The sequence below is a fragment of the Lissotriton vulgaris genome, unplaced genomic scaffold (assembly GCF_964263255.1).
Source record: "Lissotriton vulgaris unplaced genomic scaffold, aLisVul1.2 SCAFFOLD_1074, whole genome shotgun sequence".
Classification (NCBI taxonomy): Eukaryota; Metazoa; Chordata; class Amphibia; order Caudata; family Salamandridae; genus Lissotriton; species Lissotriton vulgaris.
In genome coordinates, this window is record NW_028254715.1 from 516,998 (window position 1) to 533,348 (window position 16,351).

Genomic DNA, 16,351 nt, shown 5'->3' on the forward strand with positions numbered 1-16,351 from the left:
TCACAGACAGGGCGGGGGGGGGGTACAAGAGCGGAGAGAGGGCCTCTCAGACTGCAGGTGGAGTACATAAACAGAGAGCTGGCATCACAGACAGGGCAGGGGGGTACAAGAGCGGAGAGAGAGCCTCTCAGACTGCAGGTGGAGTACATAAACAGAGAGATGGCATCACAGACAGGGCAGGGGGGGTACAAGAGCGGAGAGAGAGCCTCTCAGACTGCAGGTGGAGTACATAAACAGAGAGATGGCATCACAGGCAGGGCAGGGGGGGTACAAGAGCGGAGAGAGGGCCTCTCAGACTGCAGGTGGAGTACATAAACAGAGAGATGGCATCACAGACAGGGCAGGGGGGGTACAAGAGCGGAGAGAGAGCCTCTCAGACTGCAGGTGGAGTACATAAACAGAGAGATGGCATCACAGACAGTGCAGGCGGGGTACATAAGCAGAGAAAGGGCCTCTCAGACAGTGCAGGCGGAGACTGCATGAGCAGTGAGAGGGCCTCTCAGACAGTGCAGGCGGAGTGCATGAGCAGAGAGAGGGCCTCTCAGACAGTGCAGGCGGGGTACATAAGCAGAGAGAGGGCCTCTCGGACAGTGCAGGCGGAGTGCATGAGCAGAGAGAGGGCCTCTCAGACAGTGCAGGCGGGGTACATAAGCAGAGAGAGGGCCTCTCAGACAGTGCAGGCGGGGTACATAAGCAGAGAGAGGGCCTCTCAGACAATGCAGGCGGGGTACATAAGCAGAGAGAGGGCCTCTCAGACAGTGCAGGCGGGGTACATAAGCAGAGAGAGGGCCTCTCAGACAGTGCAGGCGGGGTACATAAGCAGAGAGAGGGCCTCTCAGGCAGTGCAGGCGGAGACTGCATGAGCAGTGAGAGGGCCTCTCAGACAGTGCAGGCGGAGTGCATGAGCAGAGAGAGGGCCTCTCAGACAGTGCAGGCGGGGTACATAAGCAGAGAGAGGGCCTCTCGGACAGTGCATGCGGAGTGCATGAGCAGAGAGAGGGCCTCTCAGACAGTGCAGGCGGGGTACATAAGCAGAGAGAGGGCCTCTCAGACAGTGCAGGCGGGGTACATAAGCAGAGAGAGGGCCTCTCAGACAGTGCAGGCGGAGTGCATGAGCAGAGAGAGGGCCTCTCAGACAGTGCAGGCGGAGTGCATGAGCAGAGAGAGGGCCTCTCAGACAGTGCAGGCAGGGTACATAAGCAGAGTGAGGGCCTCTCAGACAGTGCAGAGGGAGTACAAGAGCAGAGGGTCTCTCAGACAGTGCAGGTGGAGTGCATGAGCGTGTGGCAGAGGCCAGGCTGAGCAGTAGGAGGTTTTGAGGCTCAGTATCCCAGCCCTCAGTGACGAGGAGTGATACTATCCACCAATAACACCATCACATTATAAACTGTAGGTTTGTGGTGACAATCAGCTGAGCAAGCTCTGGACACCCTAAAACAAACGCCATTCGTACAATGCTGCAAGATAGGTTGTTTCACGGAAATAAAATCATTAATTTAAACAATGGAGTCCTAGAAGCTACTACAAGCAGCGCTGGCACCTGGTAACCCATCAGTGAAAGCATCCAGACCCACACAGCGCTGGCAGTACCAGTGCACCCCAATTCTGACCTGCAACATCTCTTGGTGAAGCTCCAGTTGTCCAGCCCATACTGCATCTCTACCAAAGCACCCTAGTCCCGGGTCGCAGCCCCGTTTTGCCAACCCACTGTTGTATTATACATACATAGCTGTACCAAAGCATGTCCATTCAATCCCGCAGGCCGCCCTGCCAGTGCTACTGCAGTACTGGGGCACGTACAGAAGACTGCAGCTCACTGAACCGTCTGCTCCCCCCCTAGTCCGGTGCTTGAACCAGTGACCTTATTTATTTATTCAGAGTTTTATATAGCGCAAACAAGATCTTTGCAGATATCAGAGCGCTTCACAGAGACAGGGGGTGAGGGGAACAGGAGGGTGACTAAACATAATATTGGGTACAGTATAATATTCAACATAGCTTTCATGTGCTGATAAAATAACAATAAACAGTCAATTAAACAATAATATAAGACGGTGCAGAGTCTTTGGTCCAACTACAATAGAGATCAGGAGAGCTAGGCTATAAGGCTGGCTTATACCACTTTCTAAGAGTTACAGTGAGACAAGGGGTAGGGACATCAAGTTTCAGCAAACTAACGTGTACAATATAGTAATAGGTAGTGAGTGAGTAGTATAATAGGCTCGCAATCAAGTAAGAATATGATATCATTAGACGTTAGACAGTGAGGTAGCCAGTGTTACAAAAGCGGTGCAAAGTCTCTGATCCAACAGCAATAAAGTTCAGGTGAACTTGGCCATAAGGATGGCTTTCACCTCTTTCTTGAAGAAGGCAGTGGAGGAGATAAGCCTGGTTTCAGGAGGGAGTGCATTCCAGATCCTGGGTGCCATTCCTGAAAAGGAGCGTTTGTAAGTTTTTTCCTTCCGGAATCTGCGAGGTTTCAGGAGTAGATTTTTTGTACTTCTATTGGATCTCGACCCTCCTGATATAGTCAACTTTTGAGTGAGGTGAAGCCCACCCTGCTGTGATTGTGCTGGGGCCCACACTCACCTCTTTGAACATATCTCAGTCCGTGCCTGAAAAAACACTGCTCAAACACCCATCATACAATCAATCTCGAGCAGGCCTTCTTGCAATTGTGGTATTTGTGGGCGTACACTCTTCGGGAGTGTACCTCAATCCTGACTTACAGGACACCCTACTTTTGGGGTACAGGGGTGTGCACATATTTCTGCCAGTGTATGTCAATCGTGTCCTGCAGCACCCATGCTATTCCATTGTTGGAATCAACACTCAGTTCTGCAAAAAAAGCTAAATCCAGACCTCCAGGACCCACACAGCTCTTCCTGCGTACCTTGATTCTGACCTACAGGACACACAGCTTTTCATATGTACCTTGATCCTAGCCTGCAGGTCTCAAACGGCTCTTCCAATGCAGTTAAAGCCATACCTGCAGGACACACACAGCTCTTCCTACATAACAGGCCCCTGACGTGCAGGATACACACGCAAACTCACAGCTACTCATTTGTACCTTGACTCTGACCTGCTGGATACACAAAGCTCTTCATGAATACTTTGATCCTAGCCTACATGGCACACACCGGCCTTCCCTTGTATATTTATTCTGACCTGTAGTAGACACACACAACTCTTCCCGTGTACCTCCTCGATCTTGTCCTGCAGGACACACACAGCTTTCCTTGTGTACCTCGATCCAGTCCTGCAGGACACATACAGCTATGTCTGTTCACTCAATCCTGATGTTTACGACCTCCCTTCTTTCCACTACTGGCTTAGTAGCACTGATGCTGTTGATCCTGACCTGCAGACGTGCGTGTGGTTCTGGGCAGGCGGGTAGCTGCCACTTAACTAGGTATATCCAATCTCTGATCTAGGTACTTCCAATCAAGGCCAGACCAAGGTGGTGGTTTCTGGTGCGTCCCTGACACTTACGCAACAGGCACTTCCAAAAGGTAAACTGTGCATCATGCATCAGGGTGTCAAGAGACGAACAGGGAGGCTCTCCCCCTTCGAACTCTTCATAACCTCTTCTTTTAACCGCAGTAGGCCAAGCACACCTCAGTCTAGGCCTCAGAGTCGAGACATGCAGAACCCGTAGCCTCGTGGAACAGCCAGGGCATCCTCTTTGTTGCCGTAACTGGATGATGAGTGCGGGGAGCGCTGTCCCAGAGGACCCGACTCACTGGGATTGAAGGCCCAAGGGCATCACCCATCAATGTAGATTATTTAACATGTTAGATGGAAGGCCCATTTTTCCCATCGGACTAATCCCACATGCCTGCGCGGAAGTTCCTGAGAGGTCAGATCAGTCTGCGGAGCGGGTCTCTCCAGACGGCCCAACCGCTGCCGGATGAGCGGAGGATCCGTCTGTGGGGAACACGTGCTTGATATTCTATCAATCTGCTGTCCCTGTCCGCTAAACCCCGGGGCGTATCTGACATGACAGGAAGTGGGCTAGTTCCTGGGTAGGCACGAACCAATCACAATGCCTCGAATCCATGGGCGTCCGCAGGGGGGGCAAGGAGGGGCGCCTGCCCCCCCCCCTATCCCCCCCGGAGCGCCCTCTTTGCCCCCCCTGATAGGGCCAGCACTAGGGCGGTGCGACCGGTGCCATCGTACCTGCTAGCTTCCTGGGGGCTCCGTGTTTACAACTGAATTATGATTTTAAAAGCACCTGCTGCACGTGCCTTTCCTCTTGCAATTACGGGGCCTCACAATAATTTCAAGATAACTCCTGTGATTAATGTTCTTTCTGGCCAAAGATCAGAGTTTTGTGTAGTTGGTGTTTTTGACTTATGTGAAGGTAGTACAGAGGGTTAATGTGCCTACTGCAAAGAACGTGTAGCAAGCAGATTACAGAGTGCATTTAATGTAAATAGATCACGGAGCATCTGCCTCTTGCTCTGGTGTTGTTTTTGTCCCCAGGCTGCTCCACACCCCTTCTCACCTCTCTGAGAGCCAGCGCCCCCTTTGACCCTCTACCTGCCACCCACCCCTTACCCGCCTCTTCTCCCGGTTCACACCTCGGTACTTTCACACTTAACTTCACCTCCAGCTCGCATTTTCAGAGAGGGCCCGGGCTCCCTATCACCGACATGAAGAGGAGGAAGAGAGAGGGGGACAGAGGAAGACTTGGTGGGGTTGGGGTGACGGATATGGTGGGGGTGAGAATCAACGAAGAGGGGGGGAGAGAAAGAGAGAGAGAAGCAGTGGGAAAAGAAAGACCGAGAAGTAGGGAGGAAGGAAGATGAGAGAGCAAATGGAGGGGGGAGTGGGGGGTCTGGGTGAGGGAGAACAGCTTGGGAGAAATGAGACCTGCGTCCTAACTCCGCCAGTGAAGACAGCGGGTCCAAAGGAGGAAGAACCAGGCCAGACAGAGTAGGTACAGGCAGTGTGCATGGAGGCAGGCTTGGTGGGTTTGGAAGAGGGACAGGGCAGGCAAAACAGTTCCAGAGAAGGGCGAGCAGAACCGGACCAGCAGACCCCCTCTGAGCTGAGGGAGACCGTGCAATACACAATCAGAATGTAGTGTTCAGCTTTTGGGGTGCCAGGCGGTAACTTTAGGGTTCAGGGTGGGTGTGGGTTTTAAGGTGCCAGGGAGTAATATTAAGGTTCACGGTGGGTTAGGGATTGGGGTGCCAGGGGGATAATTTTAGAGTTCAGGGTGGTTATGGGTTTTGGGATACCAGGGGAGTAATTTTAGGGTTCAGAGCGGGTACGGGTTTTGGGGTGCAAGGGGGGAAATTTTAGGGTTCAGGGCGGGTATGGGTGCCTGGGGTGCCTGGGGGACAATTTTACGGTTCAGGGTGGGTATGGGTTTTGGAGTGCCAGGGGGACAATTTTAGGGGTCAGGGTGGGTATAGGTTATGGGTGCCAGGTGGAGATATTTTAGGGTTCAGGGCGGGTATGAGTTTTGGGGGGCAGGTGTAATTTAAGGGTTCAGGGTGGGTATGGGTATGGGTTTTGGGGTGCTAGGGGGTCATTTTAGAGTTCAGGGTGGGTATGGGTTTTGCGGTGCCAGGGGCGTAATTTTAGGGTTCAGGGAGGGTATGAGTTTTGGGGGGGTGGGGTAATTTTAGGGTTCAGGGTGGGTATGGGTTTAGGAGTGCTAAGGGGTAATTTTAGGGACCAAGGCAGGTATGGATTTTGGGGTGCCACAAAAGAAAGATGGCTGTAGCAAAAGAACCCTATGGTGTATGAGATCATATGCGGCCTGCTTCCTGGCCCCCATAGCTCCTCCTGCTTCTTGTGCCCCATCTGGCACGCATCATGTCGGAGGATGGTGATGACGTTAACATTTTGCCCCCCCCCCCCCCCCTGGAAAAATTTCTGCGGACGCCCATGCTCGAATCCTCAACTTATTGATATCTGAAGACAGATCTCTAGGAAACGTGGCTTTATCTAACCCATTAACACAGAACAGTGCAGGAATGCAAACCATTATGATAAAATGGAGATGCTCAGTTAGGGTTTCAAGTAGGTGGCTCTCTTATTTCCTCAGTTGTAGCATACGCTGAACCTGTGACACTGGGGTTATATGCGCGCCACCAAGCCATTAACTGTCTGTACAGGACTCAACATCATTCATAAGGGAAGCCTGAATACATTTAGCAGACCCTTGAACTGCTGCACTTCAGCGTGCCCCTCGCTCCTGGACACTGTCTGCAGTCACCATGAGGGTACAGGCTCAGTACGGGCGGACAAGCCTCTGCATGCAGAAACCTCTGGAGCAGGGGTCTCCAAACCGGTCCTGGAGGGCCGGATCCATGCCAGATTTTTTAAATAACTACATGTATCTCAATGGGGATATCTCAAAAATCTGGCATGGATCTGGCCCTCCAGGACCGGTTTGGAGACCCCTGCTCTAGAGGGTAGACTCAGCAAGTTCACATGGTTGATACTACCTTGTTTACATTGTTTTGAATCACGTGTGATGGCTACAAACATCCATGAGCTTACAGCAAAGGAAATGACTAATCGATTCAACTTTAATGACACCAAAAGAACTCCACTGAATCCATGAATCTTTAAAAGTAGGAGATAATTCAAAGACTTACCACAGGACCTTGCAAACCTTGATCCCCTCTGGATCCCAGAGGACCTGGCTGCCCCTGAAATAAGACACAGAAACCAGACATCAAAACCTAGAAATCAAACAGGTGTTTGGAAGATAGAAAAGACACAGCCGCTCAGATATCATATGACAACATCAACAAGTTTCTGGAATGCAGTCTGGGCAAGACCAATAAAAACAGTACCTGCAAAAGGTGATAGAAACTGGCTGACCAGAGACAGAAGGATAGACAGCAATATGAGATGGAAGGGGACTGATGAATGAAAGGACCACATGCATTGCAGAATTCAAAGAGCCAGGTCTGACCTCACCTCCAGAATACCACCACCTGTGGTCCCCAGTCTGTACACAAGTGCCATCCTTCAATGGATTATCTTACAACTCAAAATAGCATCTATCTGGTGGAGGAGCCAAGATGGCGACCGGAGCAGACGTGTGAGCTCTCGGCTCCACCAGCCCTTGAGCCCCGCACCAACATCCTGCTTCTTATCCTGATGGTTTTTGGCGGCGGAACGTTTGGGATGTTGTGCTGATTTTATCCGTGTTCCCCCGAGATCTCCGCCTGCCCGGTGGCCGGAGATATCTGCAAAACTGCTCGCAGCCCTGGACCCTCGCCTGCCCTGCCGCGCGCCGCCGGACCTCGGAGGATCAGTGGCGGCCGGGCTACCCGCGTGGTGCCGGGGACTTGGAGGTGGTGCCATTTGCACGAGACACGGTCCTGCCTACACTGCCTGCCGCGGTCTATCGCAAGCCGAGCCTAAAACGTGCTTGCTGGGATGAGACGCTCTGAAGATGCGGTTTCTTTGATCGGAGCTGGATGTGCGCGGCATAGATCGCTCAGTTATCCCTGTTCGACATCGGCTGCCTGCTTCTTTGTCCCAGCGATCAGCCTGATACGAGGCGGCTCTCAGTGACGGGTGCTCGATTGAACTCGACCCTGGTGGCATCGGAGACCCGGCTTGGTGCTTGTTCGTGCCGCACCCGCCCCGGCTACTACACTGGATTATCGGTACCATGGCTTTGTCTGGTGACTCGTGGCATGGGGAAGATCGCCCATCCCTGCCCTTCGATTGTGTTACCCTGCCTGCGCTGTGGGCCAGCTCGCATGCACCCTCTCGGGGTTTTGAGACAAAGGGGCTGCAGCCGCCACTGTCATGTGGGACCATTTTGGCCGCCCTATGTGAATTTCGATCAGCGACGCGCAATGGCTTCCACGTATTGGGTGAGAAACTTGACGAAATGGTGTCCGGTCTGGGGCGGGAGCGCAATGTCTATTCCCAGCAAGGCTTGGACCTGCCTTTGCCGGTGCTTCGTGAGGATACAGTGTTTCTCCATGCCTACAGTGATGATGTGCCTGTTATTGACTCTACTCGCACCCGCGGCCGGCCGTCCGCCAGATCCGCCTGTGATACTTTGTTTCCCTCTCCTCCGGGGACTGAATCATTGTTTCCTTCACCATCGTTATTGACTCGTGAGCCGGCTAAGCAACCTCTGGCCCCCTCGATGGCTCTTTCTTTGTGGCCCTCGCTCTTTCCACTGCGATGCCTATGCTCTCAAGATGTCCCGGAGGAACTTTTCATGGTGGACAAAGGACTTCATGGTGATTGTCGACGGCCATTTTGCGCTCCTGAGTCATTCCCTCCCTCTATGCGGCCATATTGTCTCTTTGTTTCAGAGGGGGCGGGCTTTCCTCGGGGAGTGTATTCAGGGATGCATCCACGATCGGGTCAGGGCTAGGCTGCTTTTCTTTACTATCGGCTTACTGGCTGGCGGAGACGGGGCTGGGACTGTTTTACATATGTTTCAGATGCACACTGCGATATGACTTTCCCCATCTGTATTAGCATTGATACTTGCTATTGTACTGGTATATTTAAGGTGGAAGATGTACCTGTGGCTGGGGTGACCGGGAGCATATAGAATTGGCCCTCCTCTCGACTCATTTGTGTTCTATGGGAGTTGTAGATTAGGATGCTCTTTTCTCACTCTCTATATTTCGGATATTATAGTACTCTTTTTTCTTTTTCTCTCTTTTCTTTTCTTGCTCTATATTTCGGGTTTATTGGGCGACAGACACACTGCTGGGGGGGGGGGTAGGCCGTAGCCTCTGCATGCGTGTAGGGTGGGGGGTTGGGGGATGGGATTTTAGTTTCTTGGTTTCAGTTTCTATGGTGCCTTATTTTTCTCTTCGCTTTTGTTTTTTCTTCTTTATTCTATCTTGGATCCGTGTCTGGGATTGCTAGGGGGTGGGTGGCGGTGGACATTGGGTAGGATGTTAGGTCTGATACCCCTACTGCACACGCTTCTAGCCGCCATACCGCCTGGGGGGACTTGACTTTTGGGTTGTTAGATTACGTGGTGAAATTGTCGCTAATGTCATGTTACGCCTGCACGGACTCTGCTTTCTTAGCCTATTGTTTCTCTTTCAAAATTTTAAAAAACGGACAAGTCGAACTTTAATAGCTGCAACAAAATTTAAAATTAATCTTCATTGCTCCTGGGACATGGTATCACAATGCTTTACAGTGTAACTCTTAAATGCTTGCTTATGGTAATAATGTGTTACTGTGTCGCCGTATTGCATGTGCTGGTGCTTCATGAGTATCTGTGGCCGGTCTGATGGTTGTGGGCCCGTATTTGTTCTTTTACTGATGCACAATAAAGGTTTTCAAAAATTAAAAAAAAAAAAAAAAAATAGCACCTATCTGAAATCACTGTGGAGGCGACCAGTGGACAGTCTTCAGTCATCTTCAAAGCGGATGTTGGCATCTAACTTATACATACTTATATTATACTTATAATCTTCCAATAACGCCATGAAGCCTACGGGAGTACGTGCGCTCAATAAATTCTATTTAACATACAAGTGTCCCTCATCTTTATTAAATGATGCAAACGCGAAAATGAGATCAATGAAACAGTGTTGCAAATCTGCCCTTTCTCTGTGTTGCCCTAGCCTTTTCACTTTTTTTCTGGACTCTGTTTTTGATGGATTTAGGACCCTTCACACTTTACTATTGCTAACCAGCAGTAAAGTGCCTGTGCCTCCCATCTAAATCATGTGCTCTACACTGGAATTTCCTCCCCTATAAGTCAACTGTAAATGTTGACTTAAGTGATATTACATAGAAAGTTAAATGTCACATGTGGCCTGCAAAGTGTATTTACAACATCTCCATATATGATAAAAATATGTTTCTGCCAGGAACACCACTGTGTACCAGTGTTCTGCTTAATTCAGATACTCTGTCCATCACCCCCCCCTTGTCTGATTCGTTTTGTCCACCACAAGCGTGGAAGGGTATGCTCCGATGTGAGTCCCTTGCTCACTGCACCATCAGGATTCAAGTAAGACGGGCCGAAGACGGCTGTAATGCCAGAAACCGGTCCCCGGAAGCTTGTTTCCTTCCCAGTAAAAGAATTGGCTTGGTAGTTTGGCCTGCCCTGTTCCCATGATGCACTGGGCCAGGGACAGACTAATTTGCATGTAGCCAGGTTCTGAGCTGGGATGGTGCAGTGAGCTAAAAAACGGTGATGGATCAAGCCCTGATCTGTTGACTGGGTACGAGTGTTCTGCTTAATTCAGATACTCTGTCCATCACCACCCCCTTTTCAGGAACACCACTGTGATCTGGCTAGGCTGCAGTTTAAATGCACTGCAGTGACACGTGGAAGGAGAAAATTCCTTTGCCATGTAGGAAAAGAGTATTTTTTATATTCTGAAGTCACCCCTAAAAGTGCAGTGTAAGCCTACAGGGTTGGGTGCTGATATATAAAAACAAGGTATACTGCATATGTTGAAGTTAATGTTCCCTTCCCAGAGAAATGAAATCCTGAATTCTCTTTCGCTATTTAAACCAAGTTAGCCTTTGTAGGCCCAGATCTCTGTACTTGAGTGAATGTATAACATTGTTCTGCATTCTGTCCATCAATTGTTCTTTTTGCATTGGTCACCCCGAGTGGGACGGGTATGCCTAGACGTGGGTCCTGTGCTCTCCATGCCACTAGAGTCAAGCTATCCTGGCTAGTGAGAGGTGAAACCCCAAAACCGGTCCTAGGATGCTTGTTTCCAGTCCTGGGAGGACCTGGCCTGGCAGTTCGGTCTGGATTGTTCCCATTGGGCGCAGGGTCAAGACTGATTTGCATATGACCGAGTTCAAAATGGAATGGCATGGGGAGCAAAAAAACAATGGATTAAGGCCCAGATCTCTGCACTGGGGTGAGAATGTATGACATGGTTCTCCATTCTGTCAATCAATTGTTCTTTTTGCACTATATAAAAACAAGGCGTACTGCATATTGAAGTTAATGTGCCCTTTCCAGTGAAATAAAATCCAAAACCTCTTTCTCTATTTAGGCCAGGCTAGTCTTTTTAGGCCTTGTTGGGATTAAAATCTTTATAATCCACCTCCACTAAGGAAAGAGCAGTGGGAAATGCTTCAAAGTTTCTTTTTGTTTAGTTTTTAAAATCTGACTTAGGGGTGAAGTCAGATATGTAATAACCTGTGCAGAAAAGTAACTTTGTTTAGCCTGCCTGAGACAGAACTGGCTTAAAACATGTTCTACCATTCATTACTAAGGGTGAGCAGAATTTATGGAGCTTCACTCCAAGGAATTCTGTGGAATTACAAAATATCTCCGCAAGATTCAGCGGAGTTCCGCCAACTGGCTGCAATTTAGCGCCGGCAGCGCAAACAGCCATTAAAAATGAACGCAAACAGCACCATACATAATTTACTCACGTGTCAGTAAATCGACTTAAGCGCCAGCTCTCTGATGGCGACCGCTTGAGACTGCCGCAATTAGAAAGTCATACTAGGTGACGCCAAATCTCACCCATCGGCTCACATTTTCTGGAGTCTTTTGGAAGTAAAATCCAGTCACATTGCGATTGACAGAATTTGGCTGAAAATCTGCATTAAAGGGTAATGTGGGGTGACCAAAATTCTGCTAATTTCGTGGGTGGAATGAAACATTCCGTCCACCCCTAATCATTACACTTCCAGAGGTGGAATACACATCCTTGGAAATGGCTTCCTCTGTGCCCAGGAAAGACCAATGGGTGTTAACTGCAGACCGTTTAGCAGGGATTAGCTATCTGGGAGTTGAAACAAACAGTTGGCTAAGCACAAGGCATCTTTAGCACTTCCTTGTTTGACTTGGAGATGCCAAAGAGTCCTTCTACAGCTCATCTGCAGGACCCTCCAAGGCAGTTAGGCTCCTGCACAAATAGGAGGTAAAATCAGTTTTGACCCTGTCAGAGCAGAAGCCAAGAAGGTGACGACAGACCTGCCTGATGGAAGCTGGGTCCCACCATTTTGAAACAGGGACTCCTGGGTCAGTTTCTGTAAGGCAAAAGGAGGTACGGGGAATGGAAGAAAACTGTTATGATCAGACAGTAGAAATCATTCAAGGATAGAGCCCAGGATAATTGCAGTATCCCCACCACCACCTCCTCAGAATATTCCTGGATCTGGGAACATCATGTCTGAAGAAGGCACTGCTGGAAGAAGATTCCAGACTCCCAGCTCTTCGCTTCTGCCGGAAGAACAAGGACCACTAAATCCTGTTTGGGCCTAGGGACGGGAACTCCTTTACAAAGGTCAAATGGTTTACCTGCTTCATGGACACCAAAAGAGAAAGACTTCAGACTCCAAGAGGTCCCAGGTGACTAAAAAGATCTAGTCCCTGCAGGAGACTTAGCTGGAGGGAGACCTGGTGCACAGAGGCCTGCAGTCAAGAGAGGGGGGCTAAAGACTGATCAGAATAAGCTATCCCCACATTCAGAGACTAAGCCGATTTATATCTGTACTAGCAATATAATGGTCCCCTGCCAAATTTATATGCAGGTGGAGTAGGTTAAATCACAGTGGATACTACTCCAACTCTGCCATAATTAAACACCTCACTATTCCATCTCAAGCTGTGATTAAGCCCCTCAGACAGCCCTATGGAGTAAGGATCGTCTGAGGCAGACCTCTAATTTTGTCCACCTAATTTAGATGGTCGGAATTAGAGGTCAGTTTTTACTGCCCATCGCAGCCAGAAAAAGCCTAGTGATAAGGGGCAGTGAAAATTGCTAAATGCTCCCCTCGAAAAGCGAGAGGACTGCCATGACAAGGCTGCATTTTCTTTTTGAAAAGAAAACAGAAACCAGTTTGGTGCAAAGGCTCCATCATGTTCACAGGAATGATCATGAATGCTTTAATAAATGACTGCTTGCTTGGCAGTAATTTCTCAATTTGGCGGGCAGCACCTCCGTCAGGATGAGCCCGTTATTTACTCCATCTCCTTGATGGAGAAACGGGCTGCCTGCCATATTATAAAGCAGCCCCCAAGTCTGAAGTCAAAACCTTTGACCAGGACAACCCGCTTGGTGTATCTGACATCCGCTGCATTGCGGATAGCCTGAAATTGCGCCTAGGTGCTGGTCCACCATTTACTGTTATTCGTTCATAGAGCTTGACTTTTTCTAGGCTGTCTTTGCCTTACAACCATAAAAATTCAGACCTCCAGTTTCCCTTAACCTTTGTTGATGACCTTGGGGTCTTGCTGCTCATTACATTTTTCTAAAGTGGTTTGAGAATGTTATTGTATTGTGTTCTTTACTTTAAAATTGCAGGGACTACCTTCTGCCTGTGTGTTAGCTACCAGGAGAGGAGGAGAGATTCTCTCAGAACTGTGTTTTGGCCTAACCAGAGTTGATTTATCAATTTGGTTGAGGTACAACTGTAAGGACCAATTCTCCTCTCTTTTCTGCGCTGGGAGAGTATACTGAGTTGCATGGTTATTCCTAGTGGAATGAGCTGCAGGGATAACATCCACCCAGAATTTATCTAGCGACAGCATAGATGAAGAGCGTGATGATCTTGGGCATGTACTAACATGCATACTAGGACCGTAGCTGGAGTCGATATTGGGAACTTCGAAGCAGTTTAACACCTAGAAGCTTCAAGCTCTACAGCAGTCTGACAGATAACTGTATTAGTACCATACTTCTCTTCTGTGAGGAAGAATTAATGCAGTTTTCTACTTTCATTGATGGGTAGATCTCACTTACGCATGTCTGTGGTCTTCCCAACTCAGCCAGACCATATAGTCATCCATGTCTTAAGTAAATCTGTCCCTGTTTACAGCACCTGATGATATAATAAGGACCGTCCTTTTTGGAAAGCAGTGGACATTGGCAAAAAAATAAATTGGGGGATTAGTGGGAAAAGACAAACAGCAACAACTGGTCATCCTATGGGCAAGGGAGCCTTCCCTTGAGTTCTCGGTAAGTTCCTTGTAGGACCTGGATGTTTGAAGAAAGAGCATTTCAGTAGCAGAGCCATCAGACACTCAGAAAATAATGCCTCTTCCCTTTTTACAGGGAGGCCACAACCCACCCTGGCACATCTGTGACCCTCTATGATTCAATCTACAACTTTGAATAAATAAAACCTGTGTTGTCTAACTTCCTGGAAGGGACCTGGCTGCAAAGTTTGCTGATCTAAGTTTTTCCTTACCACTGTGGGGCTAAAATAGTCAGTAAATATATACTATTGTATTATTACAAACCTATGTTTTTGCTTCAGGTAATAAACATTTCCATTCTACAATTTAAAGGATCCATAGTTTTACATTGTGTGTGCAGAGGGTAAGTGTATGTGCCATTTCAACTGTCTATCCAGTTAGTGTGAGGATACCCATCAAATCAGCTTTCAAAGTAGGCTGCACTCTCGGGTAAAGTTACTCTTTGGAAGTAATCTTCGAAAGAAGGCTGCCCAACAGAGGAAAAATTCTGATACAGAGACATCATTGGCAGACAAAGGCAGATGTCTATCTCAGAGAGCGAACAGAACAGCCAACAGGGGAGAGGGCAGGATAACAGAGGAAGAAGGTCGGTCCACAGAAATAGATGGATAGTTGAGAGGGAGAAACCATCAGCCAACCAACTAAGGAAATTAAGTCGCTGTTGGAAAGGGCTGGCTGACCAAGGTAGAAGGCCAACCAACATTAGGAGATGGTTGACAGAGGAAGAGAAATAACTAACAGAGGTAGTGAGAAGACCAACCAAAGGAGCAAGGGTCAGTCAACAGAGGGAGAGAGCCTACCAACCACGGGAGAGGGCCATAAAACAGAAAAATAAGAAAGGACAAACTAACACATGGTTAATAAATAAATAAAATGGAGGCATTCATCCCAAAAAGATTGGTACCTGCCAGCAGAAGTAAAGGGCAACCAAACACGAGGGAGTGGCCAAGCAAAAGGGCAGACAGGACTTGAGCCTCTGAGCTCCTGGCTGGCCTGCCCAGTAATCATGCCTAAATTCTACATATTGAAACAAATAGTACAGTGCACGGACCCTGAGCTGTGTTCGTGGGGCCTATTGGATGCTTGCTGGCAGCCAGAGAGCGGGATTGTCGATGAGAGCACTCCAGGCTGCTTTGGTAGATGAGGAGAGGCTGGGCATGCAGCCAGAGATGGAAGTGGGCTACGGTGGGCCCTGGCGGCTTGGCCTGCCGGAAGGCATCACAGGACTGGGCTCCCGAATAGATGAGTGAACAGATCGGCCCCAGGTGGGACGATGACTGGGACGGATGCGTTGAGCAGAGACTGTGGATCCTGCAATGCTCCTGAGGTGCAGCCCACGGGTGCTGTCTGAAAGAAGTGGTGGCTCTGGAGATGAGGAGCTCTGGCCGCGGAGTGGGGCTTGGCATCTGGCTCCTCCATTTGCTGATACTGAACTTTCTGCTCCCCCATGGGGAGACTGCAGATGACAGGGGCTGCATAGTTGTAGCCAAACGGCAGCCTGGTCCTGGGCGGATTGACTGGAACCCGGACAGGGACCTCGCTGAAGGTATTTGAGGAGGCGGACTGCCATTGCAGGGTTGCCCAGGGCCCCTGGAGCCGACAGACTAGCCCCGAAAAGGAGTGGTGAATGAATCAGCCCAGCGAGTGCCAGGAGATGCATGGAACTCTGCCCTCCCGGATCCCAGCTCGGGCCTACAACTGGGGTTGTGGTGAGTGGAACATGAAGGACACATTGTGTGGCACCCTGGGGTGCGTGGTTCGCAGCCCCGGGCTGTGGTCCTCCTGACAGCTGGTGGCTGACACTGGTGTGGTCGGGCCTGGCTACACTGTGCTGGGACGTCCTGGAGGCCTAGGTGAATCCAACAGCAACTACACTTTGATTGGAGACCTGGTAGGGCCCTGGGACCTGCGGGACAGCATCATTTGTTGGACTGGGAAGGGGCCCGCCTGCCAGCAAAGGGAATCTGTTGGACAAAGAAGGGGGATGGCTAGGGGGTTGCAACACATGCCCTGTGACGTAGGGTAAACTGGAGTAAGAGGCAGCTGGCATTATTGAGGTAGCATGATAGCCGCTCATGCAGCGCAGTGGATTTGCTTCCAGGCTGAGCCCCTTCCAGTTTGCGAGGATTGCCAGACCACGACCCAGCCCTTGGCGACAGTTGAGGTGGGATAGGATGGGCCCCCTGCTCAAACAAGAACATGGGGCCCTGGCTGGTGACCTTGTGACGGTGGGAGTGATGAGGACAGGCAGCGACTCACTGTGCATGTGAGACTGGGACAGGGGGTGCCCAGAGGGCCCTAACCGGGAATTACACTAAACCAGGGGGGTGTACGTGGTGAGGTGTATCCTCAGCATCTACGTGACAGGAAAAGATAAAGCAGCACTCTCCACAGGGGCCAACATGATCACAAAGTACA

General features: G+C 49.7%; 1 protein-coding gene across 1 annotated transcript in view; it reads right to left on the minus strand.

The window, feature by feature from the left end:
* Nucleotides 1-16,351, minus strand: part of LOC147659455 (uncharacterized) — a 264,915-nt gene that overhangs the window by 15,495 nt on the left and 233,069 nt on the right. Inside the window, exon 18 of the mRNA XM_086951745.1 lies at nucleotides 6,621-6,674. Coding sequence (XP_086807871.1) covers nucleotides 6,621-6,674 — 54 coding nt within the window. The remainder of the gene's footprint in view (nucleotides 1-6,620; nucleotides 6,675-16,351) is intronic.